General features: G+C 38.0%; 2 protein-coding genes across 7 annotated transcripts in view; both read right to left on the reverse strand.

Annotated features, from left to right (window-relative positions):
* Positions 1–19583, reverse strand: part of RABGAP1 (RAB GTPase activating protein 1) — a 153091-nt gene that overhangs the window by 53170 nt on the left and 80338 nt on the right. The window lies entirely within an intron of this gene.
* On the reverse strand, positions 10755–19471 carry GPR21 (G protein-coupled receptor 21). The gene is made up of 2 exons (XM_059142087.1): positions 13082–19471; positions 10755–12651 (listed from the first exon to the last, which is right to left on the reverse strand). The coding sequence occupies exon 2, from the start codon at positions 12258–12260 to the stop codon at positions 11211–11213; it is 1050 nt and encodes a 349-aa protein (XP_058998070.1). The 5' UTR covers positions 12261–12651; positions 13082–19471; the 3' UTR covers positions 10755–11210.

Genomic DNA, 19583 nt, shown 5'->3' on the forward strand with positions numbered 1-19583 from the left:
TAGGTGTAAGAGCCCTCCTGAAATTAAGTTTTTTAAATGATTTTCTATTTAAAGTTCTTGGGAAACAGCACTTTTAAAAGATAGTGGACAAGCAGTGATCTTCAATTTTATTTAAGCAAAAACTTTGCCCTCTAATCTCAACAGCAGTACAAGTACTATAAATAGCCATGCAAGCTTTCTAGAACCACCCATGTCATGTATTTTCACTTACCCTAACAAACATTTCTGAGGTGGCTGCCAGTCATCAACAGAACTTTCGAACTAAGATTTTTTGAATCTTAATTGGTTTGGTTCAAAGTGCCAATGGAAAGTATTTAATAACACACCAAAATCTGAGTACCTGTTTTCCTTTTTTCCCCAAACCTGCTAGCAACTCCCATTTTTTAAGCACTTGACAAATGCTGAACAATCCTTTGGGCTTATTTTGGGCTATGACTGAGCCTAAGGGAGGTGTAAGACTGGGCAGAGCTTGAGTCCCAGCTCCACAACTAATTAAGTCACCACTCTGGGTCTCCCTTTCCCCATCTGTGAAAGGAAGGGTTTAGATTGAGACCTCTAAGGGGTTTTCTAGCCTTGTGACTTTAGGATTCTATATTATGTAATTTACCTCTTCAAAAATCTTAAGTCCATCTCCGCTTCCTAATTAAAATCAAATCCCTAGCCATTTATTCCAGACTAGGTCGTCCCGATTTATCTATCTATCTTTCTTTCCTTTTAAAAAAGATTTTATTTATTTATTTGAGAGAGAGAGCAAGTGAGTGCGTGCAGAAGTTAAGGGGAGCAGTAGAGGGAGACGGAGTGGACTCCCCGCTGAGCAGAGAGCCTGACGTGGGGCTCGATCCCAGGATCCCGAGATCATGACCTGAGCCAAAGGCGGACACTCAACTGACTAAGCCACGCAGGCGCCCCCCCAATCCCCCCGCAATTTTATCTTTCTGACCTTACTCTGCATTATACCTCAACTTGAAACCTCTGGTTCATCCACGCTGCTGTATTTACACAAGGAAGATAGCAGCACCTGTTAACATGTACTGAATGCTTACTATGGGCCAAGAGCTTCACATGCATTAGCTCATTTAATCCTAATACTTGCATGAAATAGTGCTATTAAGTAAGGCAACAGAGACTAAGGGATTTCATACCTTGCCGTAGGTTCACAGTTATTAACTGGCAGAGCTAGAATTCAAACTCAAGTCTGCCTCTCAAGCACATACTTTTCATCACTACATATTACATGGTCTATTTCTTCATTTTTTTTTTAAGATTTTATATATTTATTTGACAGAGAGCTCACAAGTAGGCAGAGAGGCAGGCAGAGAAGAGAGGGGGAAGAAGGCTCCCTGCTTAGCAGAGAGGGGCTCGATCCCAGGATCCTGAGATCAGTTAACACAATTATCACAATTAACACATAAGTTAACACAACTTGAGCCAAAGGCAGAGGCTTAACCCACTAAAACCACCCAGCCACCAACATGGTCTATTTCTTAAGTGCATAAATGACCCCTCTTCATTCAGAGCTCTTTGAAGCTTAAAACACCCCTTGCCATGGTTTCATTTTTTTCCCAGTACAACTCATTTTTGAATTTCAATGAAAGGGATACCTCTTCACCATTGCACTCCCAAATTTCCTTTCTACCTCTAACCTACTAAATAAAGCTTTTATTCTAAGCCTCAATGACTTGTTCCTTAATGAAGTACATCTAAATGCATGTACCTTAATGTCTAAGAATTGCACAGGAGTAATCCTCCAGCATAACATACTATAAAAGCAGGACAAAATACATAAAATACCAAGGTACTGATGGAGCAAATCATTATGGCAGTACTTGAGGGTTTATGATTTCTGCAAAAAAGGATGGGTCACTCCACATTCACCCAGGGCTTTCCTCTGGAGTACATTCCAGTTTGCAGCAAGCCCTGGAGGTTACTGGGAGATTCTGACCTCTGTGTGACAAAGAAATAATAGCAACAATTTTTTACTGAATTTCTATGCACAATTCTAATACTTAAAATGCATAGTGTCTGAATTTCACAATAATTCTAACAAAAAGGGGAGTAAGCCCATTTTATAGAATAGAGAACCAAGGGCTAGAGATTCCAAAATCCATGCTCTTTTCATTGCTTTCCTGTTTATCTTAGGAGAAAAGTGATCCAAGAATATAAACATAAAGATCTTTACATTAATGTAACATGCATCTGATCTTAAATCAACCCCTTTAGTGTTGGCATCATCATAACTCAAATAGCCAGAATAAGTACCTAAATTCTGTTTTAACTTCATTTCCAGTGCTCCGTAGGATACAACACACATCCTCGGTTCAAGGATGTTAACAATTCATGACGGTAACATAGTCTAAGTAGGAAAGGTTTCAATTACTACAAATATTATGTCATGAAGAAAAAGAACTTTTAAAAATGAAAAAGACTTTTGAGTTAGATTCTGCTCCCCAAGGGCCAATGAAGATAGAGACCCACAAATGGCCTTTTTAATTTTTTTATTTCTGGTCTAGCTATAAATAACTGATTTTGGCAATGGGGATTTCCCCAGTCTTTCTGGAAAAAAATTCATAAAGAAATCATGCTGTTTAATGCTGTAACTTCTGCTTTCTCCCCGAAATATTAATTTACTAATTCAACAGGTTTTTATTAAAAGCTGACAGACACAGAATTTAAAGCTTGACTTTGAAAAGACTTACTTTTGAATGTTGTTCAAAGCCAATACAATCGTTTTGTAACAAACCAATAAATCTTTCATTAAGTGATTTCTATTATGGTAATGTAACATAAAGATGTGCTTTTTACTCTGCAAAGGGCACTCTCGTGTCATATGTTGCTTTGATAATTGTACGTTACTTTATTAGTCTATTGTCTATAGATCTTTTAGGTTCCTTAAACTCTGCCCAGCTGGATACTTTCAGCAACCTTCTACAAGGGGTGGGCTGAGATAACACTACAGAGATCTTACTTTTCCCAGAACCTTGCCCATCTCATATACTGCCTTCTAAGGAAAGTCATCTAAACACATCTCCTTACCTATGAATACTGCATAGTACTTCGCGTTCCACTCATCATCTCATATTGCCACTTGCCATCTGATACGGTCTTGTACTATAGACACCTGCATACCAGTATACATATACTCATCAAACACACACACACACACACACACACACACACAGGTTTGTTTTCATGATTTCCTTCCCAGGATGTCAAAGAAGATGCTTTCAAGTCTGTTATCTTTCCTTGGTAAAAACCAAAATTAAAAAAATATAAAAAGACCCAAACAGATACCTATGCATCATGATAATGTAGTAGATTGCAATCAAAAAGGTCTTACAGTCCCCAAAACAGTCTTCCACAATTGTAAAAGAGGGATAATATATCCCCTTTGCCTGTCTTCCTAGGAGGATAAGAATAGGAAGTTGCTCTATATAGGACCAGAGACAACAGAGTGCTATAAGGTTCTCATTTTCTACTTTAGTATGATCTAAACCCATGCTTTATGGTTTCCCTCTACTTCTGCTGAAATTTCTTTGCCTTTTCCTAAACATGGTTTATGCTTCTTGTAAAAAATAATATACCTACTTATTTGGAAAGGTCACAGTACAAAGCTTACAAAGAAAAACAGCAGACCCTAGACCCCTCACTCCTCCCATCCTGCTCCCTGCTCCCCAGAAGCAACCAATTCTTCCTTTCCTTTTTCTTTTTTCTTGGCTGATTTCTTTCTTCCTATTTCTAAATATAATAATACATATCTAAATATAATTATATATATATATATAATATATTTAAATTGCTATTTTCTGTGTGTGTGTGTGTGTTCAGACTTTCTAGTATGGAAGATGATACTGTACCTGATATAGTCCCCAAACTCACCACCTGCCACACGCACTTCTCTTCCTTCACTCTCAATGTAATTTTGCTACAATTTTTAGTTAAATCAATATTGCTCATAGCTAAATCACAGAATATATCATAACTAGACTTCCTTTCCTAATTTTCCATTTTGTCTGCACAGTTACTAATTGCTCCATTTTTCTCAATATTCTATGTATATCTATCACCAATTCTTCCCCAACAGATCTGACAGAATTGTAAATGAATTCCTGGGGCATCTGGGCAGTTCAGTCAGCTAAGCGTCTGACTCTTGATTTCAGCTCAGGTCATGATCTCAGGGTTGTGAGATCAAGCCCCTCTTTGGGTTCTGCACTGGGCATGGAGCCTGTTTAGGATTCTCTCTCTCCTTCTCTCCCCTTCTTCACACACACACCTCTCTCTCAATAAATAAATTTTAAAATTAAAAAAAAAATAAATAGAACTGTAAATTCCTCTCAGTTATTTTTTTCTAAAGACATACTTCCTAGTGTCCTCCTTCCTTCTACTCCAACTTGGATAAGTTGCTGTCTAGGTCTACTGCACAGCTGATACCCCACGGCTTTCCTTCTCCATCATCATGGGAATTCTCTTCCCCTCCGTCCTGTGCTGGGAGCCCCCGCTTCCTGGTTTGTCTATCTTCCACTTTTTAAATTTCAACCATTGTTGTGGGGAAGCATATCTTTTGGTAACTCACTGAGAAAGGATGTAAGGCAGGTAAATATTTTTGAGACCCTGCATATCTCAAAATGGGTTTTTACGCTTACACTTGAAAGAAAGTTTGACTGGGTATAGAATTCTAGGTTTAAAAAAAAAACACAAAAAAACACTTGTCAAAAATTCGAAGTTATTCCCAGTTATCTCCTTGCTTCAATGTGGCAGGAAGTCCAGTGCTATTTAGATCTCTGTACTTAGCATGTTCCCACTCTCCCATTCTTACTCCAGACCAAGGAGCTATTAAGATTTTCCTTCATCCCTGGTGTTCTGAGATTTTATGATTCACCATCATAGAGTCTTTTTCATACACCAACCTGGTCCTTTTCATTATGGAAACTCATATCCTTCAGTTCTAAAAATTTTTCTTCTGATATTTCTCTGAGAATTTCCTCATTTCCTCCCCAGCCTCCATTCTGTTTCTGAAAATCATGTTAGCCAGATACTGGGCCTCCTCTATTGCATCTGTCTTGTTTTTAATTGTATTATCATCTTTTGTTTCATTATCCAGCCTACTTTAATTTTACCTTCCAACTTTTCTGATTTAAAAAATACCTGATCAGAGGCACCTGGGTGGCTCAGTGGGTTAAGCCTCTGTCTTCAGATCTGGTCATGATCTCAGGGTCCTGGGATAGAGCCCCACATCAGGCTCTCCGCTCGGCGGGGAGCCTGCTTCCCTTCCTCTCTCTGCCTGCCTCTCTGCCTACTTGTGATCTCTGTCAAATAAATAAATAAAATCTTAAAAAATAATAATAATAAAATTAAAAATGCCTGATTATACTTTAAATCTCAAGAGCTCTTTCCTATTCTCTTCCTGTTCATTTTTTTTAAAAAATGGCAACCTACTCTCTTTTCACAGATGCAAAAGCTTCTCTGAAAATATATTTGGAAAATATACTGGATTTACTTTTAAAAGTTTTGTGACTTGCATCGTTTCTATTTCCTCCGATTTTTGTTTGTTTTGTTTTGTTTGGGCCTGTGTATTATGTAAGATGCCTTTCTCAAAAGACCAGTGATCTTTGGCTAACTGTAAAAGAGGAGTAAATACGCTAATTGGAAATACACTGTCTGTATGGATAGGTGGGATTGGCTGATTGACAGGCATCAACTTAAAGTGACTTGGGCAGGTAACATGACTGGTTTGGGGACCCTCAAGTAGCAGTCCCTTATCTTCTGGTTAGAAGATTTAAAGGTGACTGAGATCCTTCTGGTTAGAAGATTTAAAGGTGACTGAGAGCATTTTAGAAGCACAGAAGGAAAAGAAAACTGATTATTTAATACACAGACTTTTTTTTTACAAGAACGGAATCACGTGATTCTTCTTTATAACTCTGCCAATTAACTGCAATGACTGGCATATAGCACAGCTTGCTACATAAGGGCTTCTTAACTGTTTCTTAAGCTTTTCCTAAAGCCACTGTTATTTCATAATAGAATTTTCCACACTTCCAAGCCGTATCACCTAAAGCACATCCCTCCAAACTGATGACTGACAGCATGTTAAGAAAAGAAAGGAAGACAAAACTAGAAAACTGGTAAAGACTGAAAGACAAAGAAAAACCACAGAATTAGTCACCAAGCTAGGCTCTACCTCCTCTTTCCTTGTGACTGATTTTTATGGCATACCTTATCTGGAATCAGAGCCAAGAAGGTGCCATTATCCAAGTACATATTCCTTATCCAGGAGGGAGAAACTGGCAGTTTGACAGCACCACCATAAGTTCCCTTGGCCCAGGCTACAGGGTTTCCAGGAGTGGGAGCTGGCATACAGAGAACGCACATTCCCACACTGGTCTTTTGGTCCTAAAAAGATATCTTTTATCATTTAGAATTAAGAATAGCCTTGAGCAAAGAGAAGACTGCTTGCTTATAGGCTCTGACCCACCTTTTGAACACCACTGCTCTATAATGACTAGAAGTAATATCAGTGATTAGAAGTAATAATAAGAAAGAATCATTCATTAATTCTGTAGAGTTGACCAGAACTTAGGCTCTGAGCCAGGTCCCATGTTAGATTTTGGGGATAAAGAGCTGAAGTGATACTACACTGTTCTTGCCTTCAGAGACTTTACAGACAAGTAAAGGAAGTAAATGAAAATAGTTTTATATTGAATTTAATGCTACTGTTGTTTTCAGAAGGTGGAGGGTTTATCATGCCTCTCTTCCCAAATTTGGGATTGCTAACCCACACCGAGCTTCTAAGACCTTAATGTGGGGGAGATACCATATCCTTATGTGGACTTCTTCAGATGTGAAACCATGGTAAATACAAATAATAGTACTTATGTGAAGTGCTTTGCAATGAAAACACATCACAAAGTTAAATCCATATCTAATTCAATTGTCAAAGTAACCCTATGAGGGATGAGGAGATTATCTCCTTTTATAGAAGAAATTAAGTGCTGGGTGCCTGGGTGGCTCAGTCGTTAAACATCTGCCTTTGGCTCAGGTCATGATCCCAGGGACCTGGGATTGAGCCCAGCATTGGACTCCCTGTTCAGCGGGTAGCCTGCTTTTCCCTCTCCCACTCCCCATGCTTGTGTTCTCTCTCTCGCTGGGTCCATCTCTGTCAAATAAATTAATAAAATCTTAAAAAAAAAAAAAAGAAGAAATTAAGTGCTCAGAGAAGTGACTTGCCCTTAGAAAACTAGTTAATTTGAAACAGAAACCTAGATATTTTATTTTCAGTTCAAAGTTCCTTTTAATCATATCATGATGCACTCTTCACCCAAATTTTGAAGAAAAGCCTAATGATTCATTTGTAACTATAAGAAATGACTAGGATAATGCCAAGATCTGCAGAATGTATTAATAATGTGTACATTTAATATAAAATAATTAGGTTTCCTTCAACCTGAAATGGAAAAATTATACGAAAACAACACAGAGAGCAATTTGTGAAGACTTTAAAAAATCATAAATGCCACAATTCTCCCATTCTTAATCTTAGCATAATTTGCTCATATAACAATAAATTCTGGTTTGCCAATAATTTATTTCACAAGTCTTCTATGGTACAAAAACACAGTGAAATTAAAACATTTCCCACAAAGCCACTGCACAGATTTTTCAATCAAACCTGAAAGGCTGAGGAAACACTCCCAGAAACCACTCTGCTGTCTGGGAACTTGTAACCCTGTTACTTCAATTTCAAGTTCAAAGAGTGGACAATGCATTTATAGTACAAAAATTCAAGTTTTCCCAATCTTTAAAAACACTAAGACCATTATTCAAGTAAAAAGGAAAAGCCCTTAAAAAGGCTCAAAAAGAAATCCATCAAGCAATAACGCTTAAAGAAAACCCTTTCCAAAATGGAATGTGGGAGTGCGCAGATCCATGAACAATTTAAATATCCTTTCTGGTGTAAGACAGTTCTTTCATTAAAGTAGACCACTTGTCTTTTTGTAACTGCTTTTCTGTTCTAAGAGAAAAACAAAACATATCTCCTCTGAAATCATGTACAACTAATTTACAAACATAACAATTAGTTATTGTCTTATCTGAACATTTACTATGAAACAATTTCAACACAATCACCAAAAGCTTATGCTTCCTCTGCTATCAGCCGTATACCATATATAGTTAAATGCACTGTCTTGCCAAGGCCCAAGGTAATTGAATCTAAAAATATACTTTTCTTTTTTTTTCATTCTGAACTAGCCAGATTGGTATTTAAACCAAACGCAATCAAATGCTGCAATAAATTTGTCAGAATGAAAAGGTTATTTAAATACAAACTGTTCAAATGTATCACACACAAAAAAAAGACTTAGTGATTACATCCAGGCTCATCCCCCAACATGTACACACATAAGAAAATAAAAATTAAAAAACAAAACAAAATTAAAAAACAGTAAAGACACTGAAGGTGAGAAAAGAACTAATAACTAAAAGAAAAGGCAGACCTTATATAGTCCAATAAAGACAAGATAAACAGGAAAAACATCTGATATTAAGCAAGTATCAGCTGGGGGAGTGGGAGAATTTTTCTTTAAAATTACACATACTTAGTTTCTACTTTGGTTTTAGGCAGAGACAGTGACAGATTTTAACGTGAAAAAGTATTTCTAATAACATCTAAATTTGGTACTTGGACAAAAGAAATGTAAAAATCTGTTAACAAAAGCTCTTATTAAAAGAGTTGAGTCATTAAAAAATCAGCTTGAAGGGTGCCTGGGTGGCCCAGTGGGTTAAAGTCTCTGCCTTCAGCTGGGACCAAGGCCTACATCAGGTTCTCTGCTCAACGGGGGGCCTGCTTCCCTTCCTCTCTCTCTGCCTACTTGTGATCTCTATCTGTCAAATAAATAAATAAAATCTTAAAAAAAAAATCAGCTTGATTAGCCACTTCCAGAAAATCAAACAGATATTTTCTCTTTTCCATAAAATTTCCCAAGATCTGTACCAAAGGGTTTTCTCTTTTCTCACAAGATGGAACTCCATTGCAGGAAAAAATTAAAAGGGCTCAGCATCTGCAAAAGTAAAAATCCACTGATTTAACATCAGTTTTCTATGTATTAAAAAAAAAATCTTTGAGATTCTCATTTTGCTAAACTAAAAACTCACAAGCAAATGCAAATCTGAACAGGTTACATTCTCCAACACGTATGAAAAGGGAACTTTGGTTTTTTTTAGATCTGTGCCCCATAAATAAAAGAGAAATGTACAGAACCATTTTTCAGAATCCAAGAGAAAAGGTTTTCCAATTCAAATGGCAATTTAACAGCCATTCATTGTTAAAATAACTTACAATTTTAATGAGTTCTAAATATTGAAACAGCTTAGAATCTAGTTTTCTAATAGTAAATATAAAGAACAAGCAAGCAAGCTTTTGGGAAGAATTCAGAATCTGAAATTTCAATGTTTATGTAACACTGATTCACCTGAAATTAAGTAGTTTAAGTAGAACACATATTCGAGGTTTATTAAATCCTAAGACTGCTGTCCTTCACTTTAAACGGGGGCAGTAGGTTTTCTAATATATGACAAAAAATCCCCCAAAGCCTATCTCCCTGGTTTATAAATATCCATGTCCTTTCTTGGATTCAAAATGCCACTTTAACCCATTTCCCTTGGGTTTCTTCCATCTCACTGAATACCATTGTTGTATTCAGATTATAACATCTAGCCAAAGGCAGAGATCATGTAAGTCCCCTGAAGACTTCCAAAACATTAAAACCAGTAGAAAAAGCAGAGGAAATACTCTCCTGCCTGGAGCTCCTGGGAAGTCCTTCTCTCCTTTTAGAAAAATAAACTTCTTGTTCTAAAGATAATCACTCGAAGAACAAAACAGCACTAGAACACACAAATATACAGCACTCTCAATAATTCTACAGAGTTACAGTAATAACATCCTATAGGTTTTGCTAGTACTTTGGCTTAAAAAAAAGGAAGACTACTAAGTAAAGAACTGTTACTAAATGACTTTTTTTTCCTCAGAAAGAGAATAGCAATAAAGTCCTTTCTCATTCTCCTTCTCTCATTCAAATGTGCATTCCTTAACACTAACTAAGAAAGATTGCTTATAAAAAGAATTAGATTGCTACTTTGTTGATTCCATTTAACCAAAAAGAGAACATCTCAATCCCCTTCTATTTTCTAAGAGTACTAGTTAAATATACAGTATATTTCCTGACTCAGTTGCTTAGGACACCTTTCTCCCAGATATTCTGATATTTCAAAACTCTCTGGATTAAAAAAAAAGAGAGAGAAGACTAAAGATTTACTTTTGTATGTTTTCACCATTACACAGAAAAATGGCAGCAATTAACCTATCTTTTGTTTTGCAGCTTATTGAAACACATTTTGCTATAAAGAGAAATCTAAATTCAAATATTTTCAATACACACATAAACAAAAGCATGGGCAAAAATACAACACCACAATCACTTTCTATGCACACGTTTCTTCAGATCTCCATGAAGCATGGCACGGAGAGCAGTTCAATTTTTCATCAAAATTACATGATTTGACTGCACTTTTGCTTCATTTATGGTACACTGCAAAATTTTAAAATTCGTGTTTAGGTGTTCACATTTTTCACTGTATTGAGAATTCTCTCATGAGAATAAGATGTAAAAAACATGAAACATTTGGCTTTCTAAAGGACAATGCTAAAACTTGCAGTGTAGTTCTACTTTGGCATATATAAAGAAAAATTTTAAATCCTGTTAATTCATCACTGGTTTTTAATATTCCACATTAAAAGAATTCAATTGCATATGCAGCCCAAACAGCTGGAAAGAACCCAGAAAAGCAACAAGAAAATGACTTTTTAAAAATGCTGAGGCTTCTCACACCCAGGTTCAGTCATGCCCGTTGAAGAGAGGTGTTAGATATGGCTTTATTTATTTTAAATCTTAAAAATGTAGTCATTTTTGTGACACTGCAAAACCTGGAACCAAGAGCAATTTATCTTCACCGTCCTGATTCTTCTGATGCAAAAACACTTTTTAGAAAATAATTTCTGCAAACTTAGAGGGTATTTTCGAATGATCATTTGTTTGCTATTGCTTAGAGTCTAATTATTTTGTCCCAGATTTCCTAGTGCAACAGGAATACAGAGAGAAAAAGGAAACACACAAACACACATACACACCACAGTGACCCAGTGTGTTTGAACCACTTCAGATATGGCATCCATTAAGGGGGTCTTTGCTCCTAACTGTGTAAGGGTCCTTAGCTATGGTCTGATTTGCGCAAGAAGTACACATGGCCCCTGAGAGGCGCTTTAGTCCCCTTTGGAAGACACTGTTGGAGAGACTATAAATGACACAGTTGCAGAAACTGTTACTAATAGCAAGCCAGGTGGTCAAGAAGGAGGCGAAGCGGTTGCTGTGGCCTGTGGAGCTCTCCAACAAGAAGTAGATGATGTATGGCAACCAGAGGATGTAAAATACACTAGTAATTCGGAACAGGACCATGGCATAGCGCTTATCGGGACAGGTCTGCACCTCCCCAGTCTCCCCACTCTGGCTGCTGAAGCGGGCTTGCCTTTCGCTGATCTCCTTTGTGTGCTGTTGGCAGATGCGGAAGATGTTGAAATAGGTGAAGCACACAATGAGGGCTGCCGGGGCATACAACATCACCACGATGAAGAGGGTGAAGTAGGGGTCGGTATGCCAGGACTCTGCACACCACTGAAACACATCTCCATGATATCCAGGTTTGCCCCAGTGGAAAAAGGAAGGCAGGAAGACCAGGGTGGAATACAGCCAAATCAGGAAAATACACAGACGTAGTCTCCAAGGCGTAACCAGGGTATTATAGGTTAAAGGTTTAGTGATGGCAATATATCTATCGATGCTGATACAGGCCAGAGAGGCCATGGAGACACTCTTCAGAACGGACACTATAAAACCGAATACTTGGCAAGTCAAAGACTCCTCGACTGGAAGAGGGTAGTGGAGGAGTGATAAAGAAGGGACCAGGCAGCTGACCCCAACCAAGAGGTCGGCATATGCCATAGTCTGAATAAAATAACTTGTAGTATGATGGTTCAACAAAGGTGCGCAGTGAAATACAAAAATCACAATGATGTTGCCAGAAATAATCAATACAGTGAGAAAGACAATAATCAACACTTCCAAAAGGCAAAAATCGACAGTTTCCAAATTGCCAAACGTCAAGAGGCAAAAAGGGTGGCTGCTCTGATTACCATCCAAGGTAGAGTTCATCTTGAGCTTGGGAGTGATCTCTCACTTCATGCTGCCGCTTGGCTGCTGCCAACAGTTCAAAGGAGCAGCTGCTGTCATTGCGGTCAGCTCTGTGTGTCTTTAATAATGCCAGAGGAGTCTTAGTCCCCAAGCTCCTGATGCTGCTCTGGTGCATTGCCTGCAGTACAATTCCCTTTTAAATCCTTCTTGGAATAGGGAGAACCAGCAGCAGTTGTCTGGCCAGTCCCAGATGTGGCCATAGTACCAGGTTTACCATACACATAGCACCAGGGAAGTAAGCCAAACTCTGGGTACAGTGTCTTCAGGCCAATGAGGGTAGGGGTAAGGGCAGAAGAGAAGGGAGGAAGATTAGGAGCTTCAGCAGGAGTTGTAATGAGTCTCCTCTGAACAGCTGATAGAAGAAAAGGAGAGAGCATTTTACATTTTGCATCCAATGCCCTAATCAAAGAACCTGGCTAGCTCAGGCTGGTAACCCTCCCACTCCATCCTACCCCACCCGGTACAACTATTCATGGCTACTCTCAGCGGCATAACTGGTCCCTTACTCTACAGAGGAGGAGCAACAACAGCAAGCTTTCGTGATCAACATAAAACAAAATCAATCGCAAGCCAGATCAATCTAACCCCATTCTTTTCATTTGAGCCTTCTGGGGGAAGAAAAGGAATCTGCGCATAGCATTTCTGAAAATATTTTACTAGAACTACCACTAATAAAATTACTTAAGGTAATTCATTTCCTTCATTGATTCCAATGTAATATTTCGCCTCTCTGAAAACCTTTCAACAGAATTTATCTGTCTAGCTCGATTTCAGAGTGTTACCTGTAATTCTGCATGCTGCAATCCAAACAAAAGCCACAAAACATCCTTAACAGAAAGCCTTGCAGTGCAGGAATGTGCCTCAGCCCCGTTTACTGCAGAACTGAGACACACAGGGAGGGGATAAAGGAGGAGGAGGGGAAACGGGGAGAAGAGGGGGCTTGGGAAAAGGAAGAAGCGGGGGAGGGGAAAGAAAACGCCTGTGCGCACACACCCTACGGCATCCTTAGCAGCTCATTAGAATTCATCGCCAGAGAAGTGGTCCCTGATTTCCCCACTGCACAGTGGGGGAATAACTTAATATGCCTGCAGTGCAGTGTTTGAAAGCTGTTTCCTCGTCTGTCTGGAATCCCCCTTTTAGTAGATGGAGTTTAGAGAAGGGGTTGTAGCCGGGACAGAATGCCAACCAGGAATTAGATTGAAACACACTGCCAAAGGGGTAATGGTGAGAGGAAATTCCTATTTTCTTATAGCATTTTCCTCAAGAACAAAGAGCAATGCTAAAGAATGAAAGTATGTTAACCGTGCATGGCAACTGAGGACTCCTAATTTAGTAGCACAAGAAGTTCTAGCTAGAAGGCTAAATGTTCAGCATTAATTTCCTCTCATGATTCACTGGATATTGGTTAATTTTAAGAAAGATGACAAAAATAACAAGCAAACTTAAAAATTAGTTTTTCAAGAGAAAACGTAAAGAAAACCTCACCCATTCTCAAAACTGAGGAAACAGCACACAAGCACAAGCACGCTGTCGTATATTCAATGCTACACTATAGCTTTGAGATGCCATTTCTTTTTTTTCCCTTTTTTTTTTTGTTTTTAGATTTTATTTATTTATTTGACAGAGAGAGATCACAAGTAGACAGAGAGGCAGGCAGAGAGAGAGAGAGAGAAGCAGGCTCCCTGCTGAGCAGAGAGCCCGATGCGGGACTAGATCCCAGGACCCTGAGATCATGACCTGAGCCGAAGGCAGCGGCTTAACCCACTGAGTCACCCAGGCACCCCTGAGATTCCATTTCTTGCTTCTAGTTTACTAAGAAGCAGAGCACAAAAATACACACAAAAAGTGGACAAGTAAATATACCCATTTCCACTCAGGCTTTAAAACTGCAAAAGTTTCATGGTACAAATTAGCTTATGTATCTTAGAATACATAATCTTGTTTGTGCCTACTTTAAACAATGCAAGTTGGGATTATATTGTGGGATATATTACACTGTGTCAGTATTATATTTTGGTAATGTCATAAATGATGACAATTTTTTCAGCTAACCGGAAATGTGTACTTTTCATACTTTTTCCTCCAGGTATCTTTGGACTCTCAATTCATTCTTTTAAGTAAAGTTCTACATACCCAGTAGGGTGAAAGAAAATAAGCAAAGGTTGGCATTTCTAAGCATTCTAGAAAGATGGCACACCTGGGCAGGGATACAGGTTAGGTCATCTGATTTCCATTTTTTATTAGTCTCACATATATGCTTCCTCACTGAAAGCAAATGGCCTCCCATAATCAGAATTTAGTTAATTATATTTTAAGAGCTAAAGCACTGTGCTTATTATAGGAAGGCAACACTAAAAAAACCTATGGAGCATAAGCTTGGATAGCTATATTTGAGAGATCTTACTGGAAAACATGGCAAAGTGTGGCATATAAAAACCAGTGGCACTGACCACCCATCTGGTTCAAATCCTTGCTCTTCTATTACTAACGCTCTCTTACCCACAGTTTCATCATCTGTAAAATGAGGACCAAACTCCCTATTTCACAGTTACTGCAAAATGAAGGAGACAGTGTATACAGACAAAAGCTTACCAATACTTAGGATGTAGTGGGTATAAAACTTTATTCCCTTTCTTTTCGTAGAATTAAAATACCCTTCCTCCTAGGTAGTCTGTGTTTTCCTGCCAACCATGCTGTACTGCTTGAGGATGGGCTCCTCTGATTCCTAAAGCGCCTCTCTTACTGTGACTGCCCAGTTCCGAGGCACTGGGATATTCTGGATACTTTTTTTTTCTTTTAAAAGAATCCTTTTTTTTTTTTTTTTTTTAAGATTTTATTTATTTATTTGACAGAGAGAGGCAGGCAGAGAGGAGGAAGCAGGCTCGCTACTGAGCAGAGAGTGGGGCTCGATCCCAGGACCCTGAGACCATGACCCGAGCCGAAGGCAGAGGCTTCCATCCATTGAGCCACCTGGGCGCCCCATACTCTGGATACTTTGCTGTCACACATTCCTCAAATACAATGAGGCTATATATATGTAAGGCAGTAAAAAATGAACAATGATATAACATTAATTATTCCTCTGCACTAATTATTCCTCTGCCTTTGTCTCCAGCCCTGACTCTATACTGAGCATTCTTTCCCTTTTATAATTTGCCCGCTAGTCTACATACATCTTCCACCTAATGTCCCGTAGACTTCACCCACAGCATGTCCAAAATTAAATACATCTTTCTCAACAAACTGGCCTCTTTCTCTTGTTCCAACACTCTTTTATTTTTTCTAAGCCTTCAAGTAAGAAACTAAGGAATTATCTTGACCACTCTCTCCCCACTCAATGTACTATTACTCAACAGGTTCCTGGGAATCTGTTTCTACAGTGGCTCTCAACTCAGTTTTTAATACTTTAGGCCATCATTACATATTGTCTGGGTTTCTAGTCTAGTTCATTTTTCTGATCTATTCATTTCTGCCTAAATATCTAATAGTATATGCTTCATTATGGTACCCACAGTTCAAAAGTCAACCGCTCCCTAGTGCCTCTCCAATCTGATCTCCCTATTCCATACCCATCCCCCCAACACACCTTGCCCTCCAGACAAACCAGTTTACACACTATTCTGTACATTTAACACATACTTTGTTTTTGGACTCTCATTGTTTGAGTGGTTAATACTGAATGAAAAAAGGAATAATTTCTGACAGTTACATTTCAATAAAGAGAAAAGCCATTCACCAAAGTCAGTAGTACAACATTTTCTAACCATTTGTGAATTTTGTCCTGTAACTTATGCTCTAACTCAGGTGTCTCATGTATAAAACTAAACAGTTATGATGATGATAAAAAAAAAAGACATTACATTGGTTAATAGCTTGAAAGAATTAAGGTAATAAAAATATAAGCTGTTATGTTACTATCACTAGTATAATAATAGTTCTTTCAACTTCATTTCTATTTTAGTAAAAACACTTAGTGCTACAATTAAAATATTCATACAAGAAACTCAAAACAACAAAAAGCTTGAGAGCCACACTTTATCAAATCAGTCAAGAGTTAAGTGTTTTGTTTCAGATTAAAGAAAAACATTTTCTTCAGGAGAAAAAAATTATTAAGGACATATAGTAGCAATAAATCTATGTCTTCAAAAAAAAATCTATACAGGGGTGCCTGTATAGGAAGCACAGTCAGTTAAGCCTCTGACTCTTGATTTCAGCTCAGGTCATGATCTGAAATAAAGAGATAGAGCCTGGGAGTCAGGTTCCCCTCTCAGCATGGAGTCTGCTTGGTACTCTCTTTCCCTCTCCCTCTGCTCCTCCCCCTGTTACACTCTCTCTCTAAAATAAATACATAAATCTTTTTAAAAAATCTATATAAACTACCTTTTCATTTTTTAAAAATTTTATTTAAATTCTAGTTAGTTTACCATGTAACATTAGTTTTAGGTGTACAATACAGTGACTCAACATTTCCATGTAACATTTGGTGTTCATCATGTATTTAACCTATCCCCCCTTCCCCACCTCTAGTAACCATCAGTTTGTTCTCTACAGTTAAGAGTCTGTTTCCTGAGGCTCCTGGGTGGCTCAGTGGGTTAAGGCCTCTGCCGTTGGCTCAGGTCATGATCCCCGGGTCCTGGGATCAAGCCCTGCATCAGGCTCTCTGCTCAGCAGGGAGCCTGCTTCACCCCACCCCCACCTCCTCCCTGCCCCGCCTGTTTCTCTGCCTACTTATGATCTCTGTCTGTTAAATAAATAAACTCTTTAAAAAAACAAAAGTCTGTTTCCTGGTTTGCCTCCCTCTTCCCCCCACCTTTTGCTCATTTGTTTTTCAAATTCCACATACAAGCAAAATTATATGGTATTTGTCTTTCTCTGACTTACTTCACTTGGCATAATACTTGCTAGCTCCACCCATTACTCATTTCCTTTTTAAAATAATGCAGTCTTGGACACCTGGGTGGCTCAGTTGGTTAAGTGTCTGCCTTCAGCTCAGGTCATGATTTCAGGGTCTCCAGATTGAACCCCACATTGGGCTCCCTGCTCAAGCTGAAAGCCTGATTCTCCCTCTCCTGCTCCCTGCTTGTATGGTCTGTCATATAAATAAATAAAATCTTTAAATAAATAATGCAGTCTCATGATATATTTGTGTTTTTTGGTTAAAAAAAAAAAAGAACAGTATCTCTGCATATACATGTAATTGGAAGAAAGCTCAATGGAAATCAACTCTACTTTTTAGTCGATCGTGGGTGGGTTAATGAGAGATTTTTTATTTTATGTTTTCCTATAGTTTCTAAATTTCCCAATTTCTTTGTATAGTTGACGCTTGAACAACATGAGTTTAAACTGCACAGGTCCATTTACAAGTGGATTTTTAAAATAAATACTGTAAATTTATTTTCTCTTCCTTATGATTTAATTAACATTCTTTTCCCTAGCTTACTTTATTGTAAGAATTCAGTATTTAATACATATAACATACAAAATATGTGCTAATCAACTGTTTCTGTTATTAGTAAGGCCTCTAATCAATAAAAGGCTATTAGTAGTAAAGTTTTCAGGGAGCAAAAAGTTTTATGTGGATTTTCAAATATGTGGGGGGGGGGGGGCTCATCACCCCTAACCTGAATGTTGGTCAAGGGTCAACTGTACCATTTTTATAATCAGGTTTTATTTTTTATTTTATTTTATTTTATTTTAAATTTGACAGAGAGAGACACAGGGAGAGAGGGAACACAGCAGGGAGAGTGGGAGAGGGAGAAGCAGGCTTCCTGCCCAGCAAGGAGGCTGATGCGGGGCTCGATGCCAGGACCCTAGGATCATGATCTGGGCCAAAGGCAGATGCTTAACGACTGAGCCACCAGGGACCCCTATAATTAGGTTTTAAAAAACAGCCAAAATAATATATAACATGTCCCTTTCGGTAAATCTAACAAAAACTTTGGCCATGAGATGTCTTCCCAGAGCCATAGTAAATGGATGATGCCAGGTTTAAGTCACCTACTTCATGGGACTCAGTTCCACTGGTCCTTATGCCATCACAGCATCTTTCAGACAGGCTTTGATGCTCAATTTAACTCAAAACGGATGCTCAGAGCCCTAGTTAAAAATTCTTACAGAATGAGAATGTGACTGGATGAGCCATGTAAAATGGCCAGTATTTAATCATTTCATTTCTGGATAAATATTTTCTGATCTACAAAACTGGCAACTTCTATATGGTTCAATCTAATACTAAAAAGTGACAGAACTAAAAAGAAAATAAGGCAAAAAGAGGAAACATGAAACAAAAAAGGGAAATGACTGTTCAAGTTATATTTATTCTTCTCTCAACCTATTCACTAGCTTAAATATTACAGAGGAGAAGGATCAATCTCAGTTCTTCAAATTCATAAGATACACTTCTGAGCATTACCTACTACTTATTATTCAGTAAAAATGAGCTTTAAATGTTGATTTAATTAACATATTATTTAAATGCATCTCATAGGGATGTATTTGTATCAATGTCATTCCAAAACCAATGTGAGGTCCTCTGACTCATCTTCTACTCTTTCCTCTCTTCCATTTATCTCCCTCATTCAGTCAATCACCAAATGCCAAGTATTTCTGGAACTTCTCTCAAACAGTAATCTTTCTCTATCTGTTCTGCCAATACTCCAAGTCACGATCCTCTCTTGCCTAAATTACTCACAGGTTTTGCTTCAATTAATCTTACCTCTTCTAACTCAACTGGAATGATCATTCTTAAACTAATAATGATAATAAATTTAATAATAAAAATAAGCAAGCAATAATTTATACTTACTATGGGCTAAAACTGTACCTAGTGTTTTCATGCATTATCTAAAGTTCATTTAATAGCTCTACAAATAAGGTACTACTGTCATCTCATTTTACAGACAGGGAAGCAAGTCAAATGTAATTTCTTGCCCAATATTAATGGCTTAAATACAGTAGGAATAAGGATTTGAATCAAGACAATCTAATCCACTTTCCATAGTGCCCTCTAATGTTTCAGTGACTTTCTATTGATAAAAATCTCAAATATACATTATTTAAGCTTTTGAAGATCCAGCCCCTACCTATCTTTTCTGGCCTCATTTCATTTTACAATCTGTAAAACTGCCAAGCTCTCTCTCACCCTTGAGCAAGCATTTTTTCCACAGACTTCTTATATCACACATGCCATGCAGCATCCTATCCCACCCCAACAATCCCCTTCCCTCAATAATTTCTGAACAAGATGAGAAGTTCTTGTCTCATGCCACATGACTATGCATTTTC

This window comes from Mustela lutreola, chromosome 12 (assembly GCF_030435805.1).
Source record: "Mustela lutreola isolate mMusLut2 chromosome 12, mMusLut2.pri, whole genome shotgun sequence".
In the NCBI taxonomy this organism is placed as follows: Eukaryota; Metazoa; Chordata; class Mammalia; order Carnivora; family Mustelidae; genus Mustela; species Mustela lutreola.

Excerpts from the sequence above, each read along its gene's own strand:
- GPR21 (XM_059142087.1), bottom strand. The coding sequence starts at position 12,260 with ATGAACTCTACCTTGGATGGTAATCAGAGCAGCCACCCTTTTTGCCTC.